The sequence below is a fragment of the Salmo salar genome, chromosome 11, assembly GCF_965601325.2.
Source record: "Salmo salar chromosome 11, fSalSal1, whole genome shotgun sequence".
NCBI classification, from domain to species: domain Eukaryota; kingdom Metazoa; phylum Chordata; class Actinopteri; order Salmoniformes; family Salmonidae; genus Salmo; species Salmo salar.
This window is the reverse complement of record NC_138301.1, coordinates 119,336,397-119,355,512: the sequence shown is the minus strand read 5'-3', so window position 1 is coordinate 119,355,512 and position 19,116 is coordinate 119,336,397. Positions and strand designations below refer to the sequence as shown.

At 49.2% G+C, this 19,116-nt stretch overlaps 1 protein-coding gene across 10 annotated transcripts in view; it reads left to right on the top strand.

Annotated features, from left to right (window-relative positions):
* The window catches only part of arfip2b (ARF interacting protein 2b), a 67,597-nt gene that overhangs the window by 28,630 nt on the left and 19,851 nt on the right, over window positions 1-19,116 (top strand). For 6 of the 10 annotated variants that reach the window (XM_014129787.3, XM_014129785.3, XM_014129784.3 and 3 more), the window contains 5 exons: window positions 5,340-5,448; window positions 7,948-8,004; window positions 11,042-11,157; window positions 12,325-12,546; window positions 13,352-13,509. In XM_014129787.3, the coding sequence (XP_013985262.1) occupies window positions 5,340-5,448; window positions 7,948-8,004; window positions 11,042-11,157; window positions 12,325-12,546; window positions 13,352-13,509 (662 nt within the window). The remainder of the gene's footprint in view (window positions 1-5,339; window positions 5,449-7,947; window positions 8,005-11,041; window positions 11,158-12,324; window positions 12,547-13,351; window positions 13,510-19,116) is intronic. The other 4 variants (XM_014129789.3, XM_014129788.3, XM_014129786.3 and 1 more) reach the window with 1 other exon arrangement.

Sequence of the window (19,116 nt, the reverse complement as noted above, 5' to 3'; positions counted from 1 at the left end):
CACCTGAAAATAGCTGTGCAGCGACGCTCCCCATCCAACCTGACAGAGCTTGAGAGGATCTACAGAGAAGAATGGGAGAAACTCCACAAATGCAGGTGTACCAAGCTTGTAGCGTCATACCCACGAAGACTCTAGGCTGTAATCGCTGCCAAAGGTGCTTCAACAAAGTACTGAGTAAAGGGTCTGAATACTTAAGTAAATGTGATTTCAGTTTAAAAAAAAAATATTTAACACATTTGCAAAAATGTCTAAACTGTATTTGCTTTTTCATTATGGGGTATTGTGATGTCATTATGGGGTATTGTGATGTCATTATGGGGTATTGTGACGTCATTATGGGGTATTGTGACGTCATTATGGGGTATTGTGACGTCATTATGGGGTATTGTGACGTCATTATGGGGTATTGTGACGTCATTATGGGGTATTGTGACGTCATTATGGGGTATTGTGACGTCATTATGGGGTATTGTGACGTCATTATGGGGTATTGTGACGTCATTATGGGGTATTGTGATGTCATTATGGGGTATTGTGTGTAGATAATAGATGTGGGGAAAAAATCTATTAAATCCATTTTTGAAAAAAGGCTGTGGGGAAAAAGTCAAGGATTGTCTGAATACTTTACGAATGCACACTATATTGACAGAGAACACAGTGCTCTACTTTCTCTTGTACACTAAGGACCAGGTTGCAGTGGAGAGGAGAGAAGAATGTTCCTATTTGAAAACCGAGAGAGAAATAAGTAGCTAGAAAAGGTTGGAGACCCCTGGTATACACACAGTTTGCAGCTCAGACGGTAACATTAGTGTGTTTGGTATTCCCTGGGTCCTGTGTGGGTTTTATTCAACAACAGCAACACTTACTGCATATCTACTGTAGCCTACATGAAGCCATCAGAATGTTTAGGCTACATTTGTTTGTAGAGAGGAAATGGTTACTTCCTTTACATTTACATTACATTTTAGTCATTTAGCAGTCGCTCTTATCCAGAGCGACTTACAGTAGTGAATGCATACATTTCATACATTTTTTTTTTTCTGTGCTGGCCCCCCGTGGGAATCGAACCCACAACCCTGGCGTTGCAAACACCATGCTCTACCAACTGAGCTACAGGGAAGGCTTTTCTTAGAGCAGCAGTCCCTGGGTGGGTCCAATCTCTCTCTGTCCTCTCCTCTCTGTCCCCTCTGTTTCTGTCTTCGTTCCTCTCTCTCTGTCCTCTCTCTCTCTCTCTGTCTCTCTCTCTCTCTCTCTGTCTCCTCTCTCTCTGTCCTCTCTCTCTCTCTGTCTCCTCTCTCTCTGTCCTCTCTCTCTCTCTGTGTCCCCCTCTCTGTCCTCTCTCTCTCTCTCTCTCTCTCTGTGTCCCCCTCTCTGTCCTCTCTCTCTCTCTCTCTCTCTGTCCCCCTCTCTGTCCTCTCTCTCTCCTCTCTCTCTGTGTCCCCCTCTCTGTCCTCTCTCTCTCTCTCTCTCTCTCTGTGTCCCCCTCTCTGTCCTCTCTCTCTCTCTCTCTCTCTCTCTGTGTCCCCCTCTCTGTCCTCTCTCTCTCTCTCTCTCTCTCTCTCTGTGTCCCCCTCTCTGTCCTCTCTCTCTCCTCTCTCTCTGTGTCCCCCCTCTCTCTCCTCTCTCTCTGTGTCCCCCCTCTCTCTGTGTCCCCCCGCTCTCTGCCTCTCTCTGTGTCCCCCCGCTCTCTGCCTCTCTCTGTGTCCCCCCGCTCTCTGCCTCTCTCTGTGTCCCCCCGCTCTCTGCCTCTCTCTGTGTCCCCCCGCTCTCTGCCTCTCTCTGTGTCCCCCCGCTCTCTGCCTCTCTCTGTGTCCCCCCGCTCTCTGCCTCTCTCTGTGTCCCCCCGCTCTCTGCCTCTCTGTGTCCCCCCGCTCTCTCTCTCTCTCTCTGTGTCCCCCCGCTCTCTGCCTCTCTCTGTGTCCCCCCGCTCTCTGCCTCTCTCTGTGTCCCCCCGCTCTCTCTCTCTCTCTGTGTCCCCCCGCTCTCTCTCTCTCTCTGTGTCCCCCCTCTCTCTGTCTCTCTCTCTGTCCCCTCTGCATGTTTCAGCTGGTTATTTATTTATTTATTTGACCTTTTTTATTTTACCAGGCAGGTAAACTATGAACTAAAAGTATGAACTGATCCTAGATAAACTCTCTTAATGTGGGACACAAGGCTACATACTGATCTGTACACGTTGACACCCAGACTACCACATTACGTCTCTCTCCATTAGCTAGCTCTATGGGATACATGTTCTGTCTCTCCATTAGCTAGCTCTATGGGATACATGTTCTGTCTCTCCATTAGCTAGCTCTATGGGATACATGTTCTGTCTCTCCATTAGCTAGCTCTATGGGATACATGTTCTGTCTCTCCATTAGCTAGCTCTATGGGATACATGTTCTGTCTCTCCATTAGCTAGCTCTATGGGATACATGTTCTGTCTCTCCATTAGCTAGCTCTATGGGATACATGTTCTGTCTCTCCATTAGCTAGCTCTATGGGATACATGTTCTGTCTCTCCATTAGCTAGCTCTATGGGATACATGTTCTGTCTCTCCATTAGCTAGCTCTATGGGATACATGTTCTGTCTCTCCATTAGCTAGCTCTATGGGATACATGTTCTGTCTCTCCATTAGCTAGCTCTATGGGATACATGTTCTGTCTCTCCATTAGCTAGCTCTATGGGATACATGTTCTGTCTCTCCATTAGCTAGCTCTATGGGATACATGTTCTGTCTCTCCATTAGCTAGCTCTATGGGATACATGTTCTGTCTCTCCATTAGCTAGCTCTATGGGATACATGTTCTGTCTCTCCATTAGCTAGCTCTATGGGATACATGTTCTGTCTCTCCATTAGCTAGCTCTATGGGATACATGTTCTGTCTCTCCATTAGCTAGCTCTATGGGATACATGTTCTGTCTCTCCATTAGCTAGCTCTATGGGATACATGTTCTGTCTCTCCGTTAGCTAGCTCTATGGGATACATGTTCTGTCTCTCCCACTCTATGGGTAGCTGCTATGAGCATGACCCCCCCCCCCTCCCCCCTAGTGGGAGTGTAGACCCCCCCCTCCCCCCTAGTGGGAGTGTAGACCCCCCCCTCCCCCCTAGTGGGAGTGTAGACCCCCCCCTCCCCCCTAGTGGGAGTGTAGACCCCCCTCCCCCCTAGTGGGACTGTAGACCCCCCCCCCCTCCCCCCTAGTGGGACTGTAGACCCCCCCCCCTCCCCCCTAGTGGGACTGTAGACCCCCCCCCCCTCCCCCCTAGTGGGAGTGTAGACCCCCCTCCCCCCTAGTGGGACTGTAGACCCCCCCCTCCCCCCTAGTGGGACTGTAGACCCCCCCCCCCCTCCCCCCTAGTGGGACTGTAGACCCCCCCCTCCCCCCTAGTGGGAGTGTAGACCTCCCCCCTAGTGGGACTGTAGACCCCCCCCCCCTCCCCCCTAGTGGGACTGTAGACCCCCTCCCCCCTAGTGGGACTGTAGACCTCCCCCCTAGTGGGACTGTAGACCCCTCCCCCCTAGTGGGAGTGTAGACCCCCCCTCCCCCCTAGTGGGAGTGTAGACCCCCCCCCCCTCCCCCCTAGTGGGAGTGTAGACCCCCCCCCCTCCCCCCTAGTGGGAGTGTAGACCCCCCCCCCCCCCCCTCTCCCCTAGTGGGACTGTAGACCCCCCCCTCCCCCCTAGTGGGAGTGTAGACCCCCCCCCCCCTCCCCCCTAGTGGGAGTGTAGACCCCCCCCCCCCTAGTGGGAGTGTAGACCCCCCCCTCCCCCCTAGTGGGAGTGTAGACCCCCCCCTCCCCCCTAGTGGGAGTGTAGACCTCCCCCTCCCCCCTAGTGGGAGTGTAGACCTCCCCCTCCCCCCTAGTGGGAGTGTAGACCTCCCCCTCCCCCCTAGTGGGACTGTAGACCCCCCCCCTCCCCCCTTGTGGGACTGTAGACCTCCCCCCTCCCCCCTAGTGGGAGTGTAGACCCCCCCCCCCCTCCCCCCTAGTGGGAGTGTAGACCCCCCCCCCCCCCTAGTGGGACTGTAGACCCCCCCCCTCCCCCCTTGTGGGAGTGTAGACCCCCCCCTCCCCCCTAGTGGGAGTGTAGACCCCCCTAGTGAGACCTGACTGACATTTGAAGGTCTTTCTGATCACCTCACGTGTTTAGTTTTAGTGTGTCAGTAATTGTCACAATGTGGTGTAGGTGTACTGAAGCTAAACTCTCCTCATGTAGGTCTCTGTCCCCTTTCTACAGACCATTAACCAACTTCAATAGACTACTGCTTCTTTAACAACTGTGTTACCCTTTGTTCTCATGTTGCCGTTCTCCTTATCTCTCTCTGTCGCTCTCTCTCCCCGTCTGTCTCTCCCCGTCTCTCTCTGTCTCTCTCTCTCTCCCCGTCTCCCCGTCTGTCTCTCTCCCCGTCTGTCTCTCTCCCCGTCTCCCCGTCTGTCTCTCCCCATCTCTCTCTGTCTCTCTCTCTCCCCGTCTGTCTCTCCCCGTCTCTCTCTGTCTCTCTCTCTCTCCCCGTCTCCCCGTCTGTCTCTCTCCCCGTCTGTCTCTCTCCCCGTCTCCCCGTCTGTCTCTCCCCATCTCTCTCTGTCTCTCTCTCTCTCCCCGTCTCCCCGTCTGTCTCTCTCCCCGTCTGTCTCTCTCCCCGTCTCCCCGTCTGTCTCTCCCCATCTCTCTCTGTCTCTCTCTCTCTCCCCGTCTCCCCGTCTGTCTCTCTCCCCGTCTGTCTCTCTCCCCGTCTCCCCGTCTGTCTCTCCCCATCTCTCTCTGTCTCTCTCTCTCTCCCCGTCTCCCCGTCTGTCTCTCTCCCCGTCTGTCTCTCCCCATCTCTCTCTGTCTCTCTCTCTCTCCCCGTCTCCCCGTCTGTCTCTCTCCCCGTCTGTCTCTCTCCCCGTCTCCCCGTCTGTCTCTCCCCATCTCTCTCTGTCTCTCTCTCTCTCCCCGTCTCCCCGTCTGTCTCTCTCCCCGTCTGTCTCTCTCCCCGTCTCCCCGTCTGTCTCTCCCCATCTCTCTCTGTCTCTCTCTCTCCCCGTCTGTCTCTCCCCGTCTCTCTCTGTCTCTCTCTCTCTCCCCGTCTCCCCGTCTGTCTCTCTCCCCGTCTGTCTCTCTCCCCGTCTCCCCGTCTGTCTCTCCCCATCTCTCTCTGTCTCTCTCTCTCTCCCCGTCTCCCCGTCTGTCTCTCTCCCCGTCTCTCTCTGTCTCTCTCTCTCTCCCCGTCTCCCCGTCTGTCTCTCTCCCCGTCTGTCTCTCTCCCCGTCTCCCCGTCTGTCTCTCCCCATCTCTCTCTGTCTCTCTCTCTCTCCCCGTCTCCCCGTCTCTCTCTCCCCATCTCCCCGTCTCTCTCTCCGTCTCTAGGACCTACAGCAGGTGATGGTGTCGGGACCCAACCTGAATGAGACCAGTGTCGTATCCGGAGGTTACGGGGGTACAGCTGAGGGAATCATTCCTACCGCCTCCATTAAAGGTATATAACACAATCTCTTTCTCATGATCTCTCTCTCTCTGTCTGTCTCTCTCTCGTCTCTATCCCTCTATCCCACTCTTCCTCATTCTGAACGTTTTCCTCTCTTTTCTCATGACAGGTTTTCATTTTTTTTATATATTTAGATGTTTGTTAAATGCTCTCTTGACGATGATTTCCTCTCTCTCTTTCTCTCTGAATGGAGAGGAAGACTGAGAGGAAGATCAGGAGAGAGGAGAGGAGAGGAGATGGGGCAGATGGATGTAGAGGAAGACTGAGAGGAAGATCAGGAGAGAGGAGAGGGGGCAGATGGATGTAAAGGAAGACTGAGAGGGAGAGGAGAGGAGAGGGGGCAGATGGATGTAGAGGAAGACTGAGAGGAAGATCAGGAGAACGGGGAGGAGATGGGGCAGATGGATGTAGAGGAAGATCAGGAGAGAGGAGATGGGGCAGATGGATGTAAAGGAAGACTGAGAGGGAGAGGAGAGGAGAGGGGGCAGATGGATGTAGAGGAAGACTGAGAGGAAGTGATGGTGTGTCTATTGGCTAGGATCTAGTTTACTGTCTGTTCAGTAGTGATGGTGTCTCTCTATTGGCTAGGATCTAGTTTACTGTCTGTTCAGTAGTGATGGTGTCTCTCTATTGGCTAGGATCTAGTTTACTGTCTGTTCAGTAGTGATGGTGTCTCTCTATTCGCTAGGAGAATCCCAGTCCCAGATTAGCATAATATTCCAGTTCAGTGGATTAACTGCTGTTGTTGGTATGGTTACAAGGGAGGGGCTAGGGACTGAACAGGGACTAGAACAGTACCAGGGAGGGACTAGAACAGTACCAGGGAGGGGCTAGAACAGTACCAGGCAGGGGCTAGAACAGTACCAGGGAGGGACTAGAACAGTACCAGGGAGGGACTAGAACAGTACCAGGGAGGGACTAGAACAGTACCAGGGAGGGACTAGAACAGTACCAGGGAGGGACTAGAACAGTACCAGGGAGGGGCTAGAACAGTACCAGGGAGGGACTAGAACAGTACCAGGGAGGGGCTAGAGCAGTACCAGGGAGGGACTAGAACAGTACCAGGGAGGGGCTAGAACAGTACCAGGGAGGGACTAGAACAGTACCAGGGAGGGGCTAGAGCAGTACCAGGGAGGGGCTAGAACAGTACCAGGGAGGGACTAGAACAGTACCAGGGAGGGGCTAGAACAGTACCAGGGAGGGGCTAGAACAGTACCAGGGAGGGGCTAGAACAGTACCAGGGAGGGGCTAGAACAGTACCAGGGAGGGGCTAGAACAGTACCAGGGAGGGGCTAGAACAGTACCAGGGAGGGACTAGAACAGTACCAGGGAGGGACTAGAACAGTACCAGGGAGGGGCTAGAGCAGTACCAGGGAGGGGCTAGAGCAGTACCAGGGAGGGGCTAGAGCAGTACCAGGGAGGGGCTAGAGCAGTACCAGGGAGGGGCTAGAGCAGTACCAGGGAGGGGCTAGAGCAGTACCAGGGAGGGGCTAGAGCAGTACCAGGGAGGGGCTAGAGCAGTACCAGGGAGGGGCTAGAGCAGTACCAGGGAGGGGCTAGAACAGTACCAGGGAGGGGCTAGAACAGTACCAGGGAGGGGCTAGAACAGTACCAGGGAGGGGCTAGAACAGTACCAGGGAGGGGCTAGAACAGTACCAGGGAGGGGCTAGAACAGTACCAGGGAGGGGCTAGAACAGTACCAGGGAGGGGCTAGAACAGTACCAGGGAGGGGCTAGAACTGTACCAGGGAGGGGCTAGAACTGTACCAGGGAGGGGCTAGAACTGTACCAGGGAGGGGCTAGAACTGTACCAGGGAGGGGCTAGAACAGTACCAGGGAGGGGCTAGAACAGTACCAGGGAGGGGCTAGAACAGTACCAGGGAGGGGCTAGAACAGTACCAGGGAGGGGCTAGAACAGTACCAGGGAGGGACTAGAACAGTACCAGGGAGGGACTAGAACAGTACCAGGGAGGGGCTAGAACAGTACCAGGGAGGGACTAGAACAGTACCAGGGAGGGACTAGAACAGTACCAGGGAGGGGCTAGAACAGTACCAGGGAGGGGCTAGAACAGTACCAGGGAGGGACTAGAACAGTACCAGGGAGGGACTAGAACAGTACCAGGGAGGGGCTAGAACAGTACCAGGGAGGGGCTAGAACAGTACCAGGGAGGGACTAGAACAGTACCAGGGAGGGGCTAGAACAGTACCAGGGAGGGGCTAGAACAGTACCAGGGAGGGACTAGAACAGTACCAGGGAGGGGCTAGAGCAGTACCAGGGAGGGACTAGAACAGTACCAGGGAGGGACTAGAACAGTACCAGGGAGGGACTAGGGACTGATCAGGGTCTAGAACAGTAAGAAACTGAACTGCTTTGATTCAAACACCTCCTGCATCACTGACATGATGCACTCCTCTTTTAAGAATCAACCTCTCTCTCTCTTTATCTCTCTTTCTCTCTTTCTCTCTCTCTCTCTCTCTCTCTCTCTCTCAGGCCCTGCTGTGCGCTACAACGCTCAGTTTAACAGACGCATCCCAGTCACAGGACAAGGTGGCTCATCCATAGCTCTCATTCCTCTCTTTCACAGACTGAATTGGTTTCTCCTCTTTTGGTTTCCTCTCTGCTCCCTTGTTGTGCTGTGGGGATCATTGTCTGGAATACTGCCTCTCTTCCATCGCGTCCCGTTAAACTCTCTCTCTCCGTCTCTCTTTTTCAGGGGACGCTACATTTCCGTTGTTGACCTGTTTTATCCTCTCTTGGTTCCCTCTGTCTGGTGCATCAGAAGCGCTGTTCTCTCTTCTTGGTTTTCACACTCTAACGTATCTCTGTGTGAACTGTTGTTTTCCTGAGAATTTATCTGGGTTATTTTGGTTCAGACTCTTCACTGTGGTCTTTTGTAAGATGTCAATGTCTATCTTATTTCTGTCCTCTGTTGAACGAAACACACTTACGTTTAGAATAAATATCTGTTAGAGAGGTAGCCTGATCCTTTCAGAAAGAAACATCCAAGTAAACTTCACCTGATACATACTGGTGTGAATCCCAAATGTCACCCTATTCCCTACATGAAGCCCTATTGGTCCTAGTCTAAAATAGTGCACTATATAGGGAACAGGGAGCCCTTTGAGATGCAGGCTCTGACTCATCAGATCAGGTACCATTCTGTATTGACTACATGCCATCACTACTGCTGCCACTCTGTATCTGTCGCCGGGGTTTCCATCTTGTTTCCATTCTGTCTGTATTGTTCACTAATCACCATGCACTAACCATTCTGTCTTCATCTGTTCACATCCCTCTCTTTGTCTTAGTCTCGTCTCCTCACCTCGTCTCCTCACCTCGTCTCCTCACCTCGTCTCCTTTCCTCTCTTTATTCCTCTTGTCTCGTCTACTCTCCTATTTCCTCTCATCCGCTCCTCCTCTCCTCTAACCCATCCTCGGTTCAGTCCTCCATTTATTCATTCCATCCATCTGTCCTAAACCCTCATCCCTCCATATCTTCTCCTTTACTAATCATTTCTTCCCTGAGTTTGACTGAAACTTTCCTCCAACTCTACTCTACCAACCTTATCCCAGCCCGCAAAAAAATATATACCCCTGAACGGTCACTTCCTTCCTGTGACAGAATCAGACACATACCCTGACCCCAATGCCTCATACCTTACGTACCCCACCCTTACCCCTCTGCCCTATATCACTAACCCTGACCCCAATGCCTCATACCTTACGTACCCCACTCTTACCCCTCTGCCCTATATCACTAACCCTGACCCCAATGCCTCATACCTTACGTACCCCACCCTTACCCCTCTGCCCTATATCACTAACCCTGACCCCAATGCCTCATACCTTACGTACCCCACTCTTACCCCTCTGCCCTATATCACTAACCCTGACCCCAATGCCTCATACCTTACGTACCCCACTGTTACCTCTCATCCCTAACCCTGACCCCAATGCCTCATACCTTACGTACCCCACTGTTACCCCTCTGCCCTATATCACTAACCCTGACCCCAATGCCTCATACCTTACGTACCCCACTCTTACCCCTCTGCCCTACATCCCCCTAACCCTGACCCCCAACCTGACCCTACATCGTCAGTCATATATACAGCCATGTACAGGTATACCTTACCCCTTCATGAACTACTGTTTTTAGGTGAGTCAGCCAGTCAGACCTTTACCCTAACCACTGGTCCACGGTCAGTTCTTATTCCCATCCCCGCTATGGTTAAAGGGTGGACTCTGGGTAAGGGCTGATCCTAGATATGTGGTTAGTAGTGAACCTTTACCTTGAGTATCCACTCACCTCCTACTCACCTCGCCACTCTGCCTTTTCTCTCTCTCTCTCTCTCTCTCTCTCTCTCTCTCTCTCTCTCTCTCTCTCTCATTCACTGTCTGTCGGTTGATCACCGACTCCCACTGCTTTTCATGCTGTTACGGTGACGGAGGCGTTGTTGTTAGGACGTTGTTCTCTGAGCGAGGTGTGAGACGGTGTTTACTGTGGACTACGCTACTACGTACTATGACCTCATAAACAATGGACGTGTTCTGTCAGTATTGTCTGGATTCTGTCACTTTACCATGGAGTTTCATGTACTGTCTACTCACTCCCCCTTCTCCTCCTCCGCTTTATCTTCCTCCTTCCCCTCCTCTCCATCCCTCCCTGTCCCGCCTCCTCTTCCTCCTTCCCCTCCTCTCCATCTCTCCCTGTCCCACCTCCTTCCCCTCCTCTCCATCCCTCCCTGTCCCGCCTCCTCTTCCTCCTTCCCCTCCTCTCCATCCCTCCCTGTCCCGCCTCCTCTTCCTCCTTCCCCTCCTCTCCATCCCTCCCTGTCCCGCCTCCTCTTCCTCCTTCCCCTCCTCTCCATCCCTCCCTGTCCCGCCTCCTCTTCCTCCTTCCCCTCCTCTCCATCCCTCCCTGTCCCGCCTCCTCTTCCTCCTTCCCCTCCTCTCCATCCCTCCCTGTCCCACCTCCTCTTCCTCCTTCCCCTCCTCTCCATCCCTCCCTGACCCGCCTCCTCTTCCTCCTTCCCCTCCTCTCCATCCCTCCCTGTCCCGCCTCCTCTTCCTCCTTCCCCTCCTCTCCATCCCTCCCTGTCCCACCTCCTTCCCCTCCTCTCCATCCCTCCCTGTCCCACCTCCTCTTCTTCCTTCACCTCCTCTCCATCCCTCCCTGTCCCGCCTCCTCTTCCTCCTTCCCCTCCTCTCCATCCCTCCCTGTCCCGCCTCCTCTTCCTCCTTCCCCTCCTCTCCATCCCTCCCTGTCCCACCTCCTCTTCCTCCTTCCCCTCCTCTCCATCCCTCCCTGTCCCACCTCCTCTTCTTCCTTCACCTCCTCTCCATCCCTCCCTGTCCCGCCTCCTCTTCCTCCTTCACCTCCTCTCCATCCCTCCCTGTCCCGCCTCCTCTTCCTCCTTCCCCTCCTCTCCATCCCTCCCTGTCCCGCCTCCTCTTCCTCCTTCCCCTCCTCTCCATCCCTCCCTGTCCCGCCTCCTCTTCCTCCTTCCCCTCCTCTGCATCCCTCCCTGACCTGCCTCCTCTTCCTCCTTCCCCTCCCCTCCATCCCTCCTCCTCCTCCCAGGCTCCAGTATGCAGGACAGCAGAAGCAGCAGTTCCATGACTGCAGAGGAGTCCTCCAGAGGAGTGGCTGTAGAGAAACTGGACTTTATGAAGCAATGGGGCCTCAACACCTACAAGGTACTGTAATCCACCTCGACACCTACAAGGTACTGTAATCCACCTCAACACCTACGAGGTACTGTAATCTACCTCGACACCTACGAGGTACTGTAATCTACCTCGACACATACGAGGTACTGTAATCCACCTCGACACCTACGAGGTACTGTAATCTACCTCGACACCTACGAGGTACTGTAATCCACCTCGACACCTACGAGGTATTGTAATCTACCTCGACACCTACGAGGTACTGTAATCTACCTCGACACCTACGAGGTACTGTAATCTACCTCGACACCTACGAGGTACTGTAATCTACCTCGACACCTACGAGGTACTGTAATCTACCTCGACACCTACGAGGTACTGTAATCCACCTCGACACCTACGAGGTACTGTAATCCACCTCGACACCTACGAGGTACTGTAATCCACCTCGACACCTACGAGGTACTGTAATCTACCTCGACACCTACGAGGTACTGTAATCTACCTCGACACCTACGAGGTACTGTAATCTACCTCGACACCTACGAGGTACTGTAATCTACCTCGACACCTACGAGGTACTGTAATCCACCTCGACACCTACGAGGTACTGTAATCCACCTCGACACCTACGAGGTACTGTAATCCACCTCGACACCTACGAGGTACTGTAATCCACCTCGACACCTACGAGGTACTGTAATCCACCTCGACACCTACGAGGTACTGTAATCCACCTCGACACCTACGAGGTACTGTAATCCACCTCGACACCTACGAGGTACCTGAACACACCTGAGTCCCATTACACAGGGGACTCAACACCTACAATATATCTGACTGAATATGTTTGGTTACCTGTGTTCACTTACCTGTGTCAGAATACCTGGGTCTGTATTTAGAATACCTAGAGCCACACATACCTCCAGTACTACACTCTACCCGTCTGTGTTCACTTACCTGTGTTTACATTAGCCATTTTAATCATTTAGCAGACGCTCTTATCCAAAACCAATTAACTAGTCTGTGTTAACTTACCTGTGAACCAATTAACTAGTCTGTGTTAACTAGGTCGTGTTAACTAGTCCGTGTTTTAATGATTTCCATCGAACTCCTCATCTCAAACACACCACCTCTCTCCCTCCTCCTCCTCCTTCTTTCTCCTTCCTTGCTTCCCTCCCTCGTTCTCTCCAGTGCACTAAACAGATGATCGCAGAGCGGTTTGGTCGTGGTTCTAGGACTGTGGATCTGGAACTGGAGGCTCAGATAGAAGTTCTCCGGGACACCAAGAGGAAGTATGAGAATGTGCTGCGATTGGCCAGAGCCCTGACCAATCACTTGTACAGCATGGTGCAGACGCAACACGCCCTCGGGGACACCTTCACCGACCTCAGCCTGAAGTCACCTGAACTACGGGTGAGAACCTGACCTATAACCTCTAGGCTAATCCCAGACCCCTAACCTCTAACCCAGAAATCACCTGAACTACGGTTAGAACATGACCTATAACCTCTAGGCTGACCCCTAACCCAGACCCATCAGCCAGAAATCACCTCTAACCCCAGACCCCTAACCTCTAACCCAGAAATCACCTGAACTACGGTTAGAACATGACCTATAACCTCTAACCCCAGACCCCTAACCCAGAAATCACCTGAACTACGGGTTAGAACCTGACCTATAACCTCTAGGCTAACCCCAGACCCCTAACCCAGAAATCACCTGAACTACGGGTTAGAACCTGACCTATAACCTCTAGGCTAACCCCAGACCCCTAACCCAGAAATCACCTGAACTACGGGTTAGAACCTGACCTATAACCTCTAGGCTAACCCCAGACCCCTAACCCAGAAATCACCTGAACTACGGGTTAGAACCTGACCCCTAACCCAGAAATCACCTGAACTACAGGTTAGAACCTGACCTCTAGGCTGACCCCTAACCCAGACCCATCAGCTAGAAATCACCTTTAACCCCTGACCTTTAATCCTGACCTTTAATCAAGAGGTAGGGCTGCCACGTAACACTGTTTGGTCTTTGGGGGCTTTAGCTCAGGTGACTTTTTTTTTAAAAATATATTTTTTTTTAAAGCACTTTGTGACGAATCTGAAAAGTGTCATGAATACATTAGTTGATTTTTGATTTGTTGGTTGGACTGATTTGATGTATTGGTTGATCAGATTGATCAGTGTGTGTTTTAATGACCTGATGTTTCCTCCAGGATGAGTTTGGGTACAACGCAGAGACCCAGAAGTTATTATGTAAGAATGGAGAGACGCTGCTAGGAGCCATCAACTTCTTTGTGTCCAGCATCAATACGCTGGTTAACAAGACCATGGAGGACACGTTGATGACCATCAAGATGTACGAGGCTGCTAGGTAACGCTCACCGCCGTCTCCATGGCGACCGTCGAGATGTACGAGGCTGCTATGCCGTCTCCATGGCAGATCTAAAGGGAAGACCGTTCCCAGGCGGTCTGTTCCAGCCAGGCGGTACTGAGTCTGTCTGCACTTACCCTGATCTACCCCAGACACACTGACCCATATTCATGTCTAGAATAATGGATCTGTCCTTAGAGTCAGTTGTTAGGAGTTGTCTCTCGTCTCCTCTCTGTCGGGTTGGAGTTGTCTCCTCTCAATTTAATTCAATTCAAAGGGATTTATTGGCATGGGAAACATAAGTTAACATCGCCAAAGCAAGTGACATAGATAATAAACAAAAGTGAAAAGAAAAAAAAAAATGAACAGTAAACATTACACTCAAAGAAGTTCCAAAAGAATAAAGACATATTAAATGTCATATGATGTGCAAATAGTTAACGTACAAAAGGGAAAATAAATAAGCATAAATATGGGTTGTATTTACAATGGTGTTTGTTCTTCACTGGTTGCCCTTTTCTTGTGGCAACAGGTCACAAATATTGCTGCTGTGTTGGCACACTGTGGTATTTCACCCATAGATATGGGTGTTTATCAAAATTGGGTTCGTTTTCAAATTCTTTATGGGTCTGTGTACTCTGAGGGAAATATGTGTCTCTAATATGGTCATACATTTGGCAGGAGGTTAGGAAGTGCAGCTCAGTTTCCACCTCATTTTGTGGGCAGTGTGCACATAGCCTGTCTTCTCTTGAGAGCCAGGTCTGCCTACGGCAGCCTTTCTCAATAGCAAGGCTATGCTCACTGAGTCTGTATATAGTCAAAGCTTTCCTTAAGTTTGGGTCAGTCACAGTGGTCAGGTATTCTGCCACTGTGTATTCTCTGTTCAGGGCCAAATAGCATTCTAGATTGCTCTGTTTTTTTGTTAATTCTTTCCAATGTGTCAAGTAATTATTTTCATTTTCTCATGATTTGGTTGGGTCTAATTGTGTTGCTGTCCTGGGGCTCTGTGGGGTCTGTTTGTGTTTGTGAACAGAGCCCCAGGACCAGCTTACTTAGGGGACTCTTGTCCAGGTTCATCTCTCTGTAGGTGATGGCTTTGTTATGGAAGGTTTGGGAATCGCTTCCTTTTAGGTAGTGGTATAATTTAGCGGCTCTTTTCTGGATTTTGATCATTAGCGGGTGTCGGCCTAGTTCTGCTCTGCATTATTTGGTGTTTTACGTTGTACGCGGAGGATATTTTTGCAGAATTCTGCATGCAGAGTCTCAATTTAGTGTTTGTCCCATTTTGTGAATTATTGGTTGGTGAGCGGACCCCAGACCTCACAACCATAAAGAGCAATGGGTTCTATAACTGTTTCAATTATTTTTAGCCAGATCCTAATTGGTATGTCAAATTTTATGTTCCTTTTGATGGCATAGAAGGCCCTTCTTGCCTTGTCTCAGATCGTTCACAGCTTTGTGGAAGTTACCTGTGGTGCTGATGTTTAGGCCAAGGTATGTGTCGTTTTTTGTGTGCTCTAGGGCAACGGTGTCTAGATGGAATTTGTATTTGTGGTCCTGGCGACTGGACCTTTTTTGGAACACCATTATTTTTGTCTTACTGAGATTTACTGTCAGGGCCCAGGCCTGGCAGAATCTGTGCAGAAGATCTAGGTGCTGCTGTAGGCCCTCCTTGGTTGGTGACAGAAGCACCAGATCATCAGCAAACAGTAGACATTTGACTTCAGATTCTAGTAGGGTGAGGCGGGTGCTGCAGACTGTTCTAGTGCCCTCGCCAATTCGTTGATATATATGTTGAAGAGGGTGGGGCTTAAGCTGCATCCCTGTCTCACCCCACGGCCCTGTGGAAAGAAATGCGTTTTTTTTGTCTATTTTAACCGCACACTTGTTTGTGTACATGGATTTTATAATATTGTATGTTTTTCCCCAACACCACTTTCCATCAATTTGTATAGCAGACCCTCATGCCAAATTGAGTTGAAGTCTTTTTTTGAAATCAACAAAGCATGAGAAGACTTTGCCTTTTGTTTTGGTTTGTTTGTTTGTCAATTATGGTGTGCAAGGTGAATACGTGGTCTGTCGTATGATAATTTGGTAAAAAGCAAATTTGACATTTGCTCAGTATATTCTTTTCACTGAGAAAATGTATGAGTCTGCTGTTAATGATAATGCAGAGGATTTTCCCCAGGTTGCTGTTGATGCATATCCCACGGTAGTTATTGGGGTCAAATTTGACTCCACTTTTGTGGATTGGGGTGATCAGTCCTAGGTTCCAGATATTGGGGAAGATGCCAGAGCTGAGGATTGTGTTAAGGAGTTTAAGTATGGCCAATTGGAATTTGTTGTCTTTATATTTTATCATTTCATTGAGGATACCATCAACACCACAGGCCTTTTTGGGTTGGAGGGTTTGTATTTTATCCTGTAGTTCATTCAGTGTAATTGGAGAATCCAGTGGGTTCTGGTAGTCTCTAATAGTTGATTCTAAGATTTGTATTTGATCATGTATATGTTTTTGCTGTTTGTTCTTTGTTATAGAGACAAAAAGATTGGAGAAGTGGTTTACCCACACATCTCCATTGTGGATAGATAACTCTTCATGTTGTTTGTTTAGTCTTTTCCAATTTTCCCAGAAGTGGTGTCGTGTCTTTGGCTATGCCGGATTAAGTGATATGACATGCTAACCTATAAAATTCTTTCTCTGTAATTAATATTACCTGATGAAGCTAATCATGTAAATGTAATTAACTAGAAAGTCGGGACACCGCGGAAGAGTGTTTATAGAGCCGTTATCTTCCGAATAAACTCTTAAAGACCTATTTATATTTTACATCGATAGCAGTCAATATTAACCCTTATCTTATTTTCAGTCTCATAAAGAAAGTTGTAAATTCTTGGCTATCTCCACGATCCCTGGCTAACAAGTTGAATCAGCAATACAAAATTGGGTTTAATTATTTATTTACTAAATACCTAAACTAATCACACAGAATTACAAATACACAGAATACAAATGATGTCATACAGAAAACGTCCCTGGTGGACGGAACCTGTATGATGGCTGGTTACACAAAGGAAAGGGGGTTGGGCTTGAATGAAGAGCGGGAAGACTTAGGAATAAAGAAACAGCAGCTATGCTATCGTAAATACATTATCTTATGCATTCTAAATTACCGCCCATTTGGAAAAGTAAAATGCAATAAATATTTACTCTGAGCTGCGCTTCGGTAGATTGGTCGTAGATGCTGGCCGGGTTGGCCAACAGATCTTCCTGTCATCGGAAGAATGTCAATGGTGGTAAAGTGGATACGTGGTGGTATCTTCGTCTGTGGTTGTTAGACTGGATCCGTCGTCCGTCCTTTCCTAGCCCACGTCTACAGCGGCCGCTGCTAACTCAACGGCTAGGAAGTATCACTTCTATAGTGAATAAGCTCAAAGTTCATACCATTCGCCACCAAAGCTCACGCCGAGGTTGGCTTAGTTTTGTACTTGACATGTGTGTCCTTCTAACGTAGAGGCTGCAGACCTTACGTACTGGAACAATGTGGTTATCTTTTCGTCAAAGGCTTATATAGTGGAGAGGGGGAATGATGTGTTTCATCGTTTATAACCCCTGTCTCTTCACAGGGGTGGGCCACTGATCAAGCAGGGCACTTTCCTTATGAAAACCCAATTCTCTCATTTGGAAGCTAAAATTACATTTAATCTCCTAACAAACAATTTCAATATCAAACATTTAAATTGTATAACAATTCCATGTGACTCTGATAACTAGAGGGTGTATACTTTCCCAGGTACAGTTTATGTCGTCCTGTCATCAGTCATAATGTCTCAGATGACAACCGAACTGACATCCACACTCATTACGTTCCAAAGCATATTTCCAACTGGTTTTATTACCAAAATATGGTTCCTTTCCCCATTTGTTTGATGTTCCCAGACTCTCTATATTTAACACAGGCTATTCAGCAGTCCTTCAGTAGGGTCAGAGAGAGAGGGGAAGGGAGAAAGGTATTTATGGAGGGGGGGTCATAAACCTTACCCACAGGCCAATGTCATGACAGTGGTTAGATTCTATCGTTTCTTCAATTACATGGAGCTGATTTCTGATGTGCTGTTCCTTCTTTTTCCGTAGTGCATGTCTGTATTGTTTTAGTGATTCACCATAGTGAAGGCGTAGACTCAGGTTTTCTGGGTCTCTATGTTTTTGGTTAGAGAGGTTTCTCAATTTCTTTCTTAGGTTTTTGCATTCTTCATCAAACCATTTTGTCTTTGTTAATTTTCTTCGGGGGAATATAGGTACCACACCGGAGGACATTTTTCTCAGTTAATATAATTTCCTTTTGAATATCAAATCAAAATCAAATGTTTTGTCACATGCGCCGAATACTGCAACCTTACAGTGAAATGCAAGCCTCAACCAACAATACAGTAAAGATAATAAGAAATTAACGTAACAAGTAAGAGCAGTAAAATAACAATGGTGAGACTATGTACAGTGGGTACCGGTTAGTTGAGGTAATATGTACATGTTGGTAGAGTTATTAAAATGACTATGCATAGATGATAACAACAGAGAGTAGCAGCAGTATAAAAGGGGGGGGGGGGCAATGCAAAGCAAATAGTCTGGGTAGTGTCATGACGTTGCCCTGTTGGGTGAGGTTTATGACCCCCCCCCCCCCCCCCCCATAAATACCTTTCCCTCTTTTTCTCTCCACTCTACAGAATGGACTCTTGGAAAGCCCTTTGTTAACATAGAGTATGGTAACATCAAAAGGTTGGTAATGGAACAATATTTCTGTAATCCAACCAGTTGAAAGTATCTGTTGGTACTTAAAGAATATGATGTCAGATCAGTTGTTGTCTGGGACATTATTACTGATGACAAGACAACATAAATTGTGCCTTGGAAAGTCTACACATTCAGATTCACATGGAATTGTTGTGCAATTTAAATGTTTAAATATGAAACTATTTGTGAAAAGATTAAATGTAATTTTAGCCTTCTAAATGAGAGAATTGTTTTCATAAGTAAACTATGCTCAGTTGCCACGCCCAAGTGAACAGACATTGGTTGGAGAGGGATGAAACACGCCCTTCTCTTCTCCAGTATAAAAGCCCCCGTGACCCAATTCAGGTCAGACTAAGCAAACCTCAGCGTGAGCTATGGTTGCAAATGGTTGAATATCCACTCTACATAACATTTACATGAGACCAGATCACGTGGGGGTGACGATCACCACGCTGGAAGGATGAATTTCTACGAGACCAGCAAGAATACAGCACGAGCTGATTATGGCAAAATGGTATGAACTTTGAACTCTTATCCACTAAAGAAGAAGTGATGCATCCTAGAAGTCGAATTATCAGCTGCAGCTGTAAACGTACGTGGCCTGGGAAAGGACAGACAATCTCCTATGAGAACGACAGGGTACTTCAACGTGTCCACTCTACAACACTATGACCAGAAAGATTCTTCAAAGGGACAATGGTGATCTCTGCTGGGCAAACTAGTCTTCCATCTTCGACCCCATCTATCAAAGCGCAGCTCAGAGTAAATATATATTTTGCGTTTTCCTTTTCCGAATGGGCGGTTATTAGAATGCA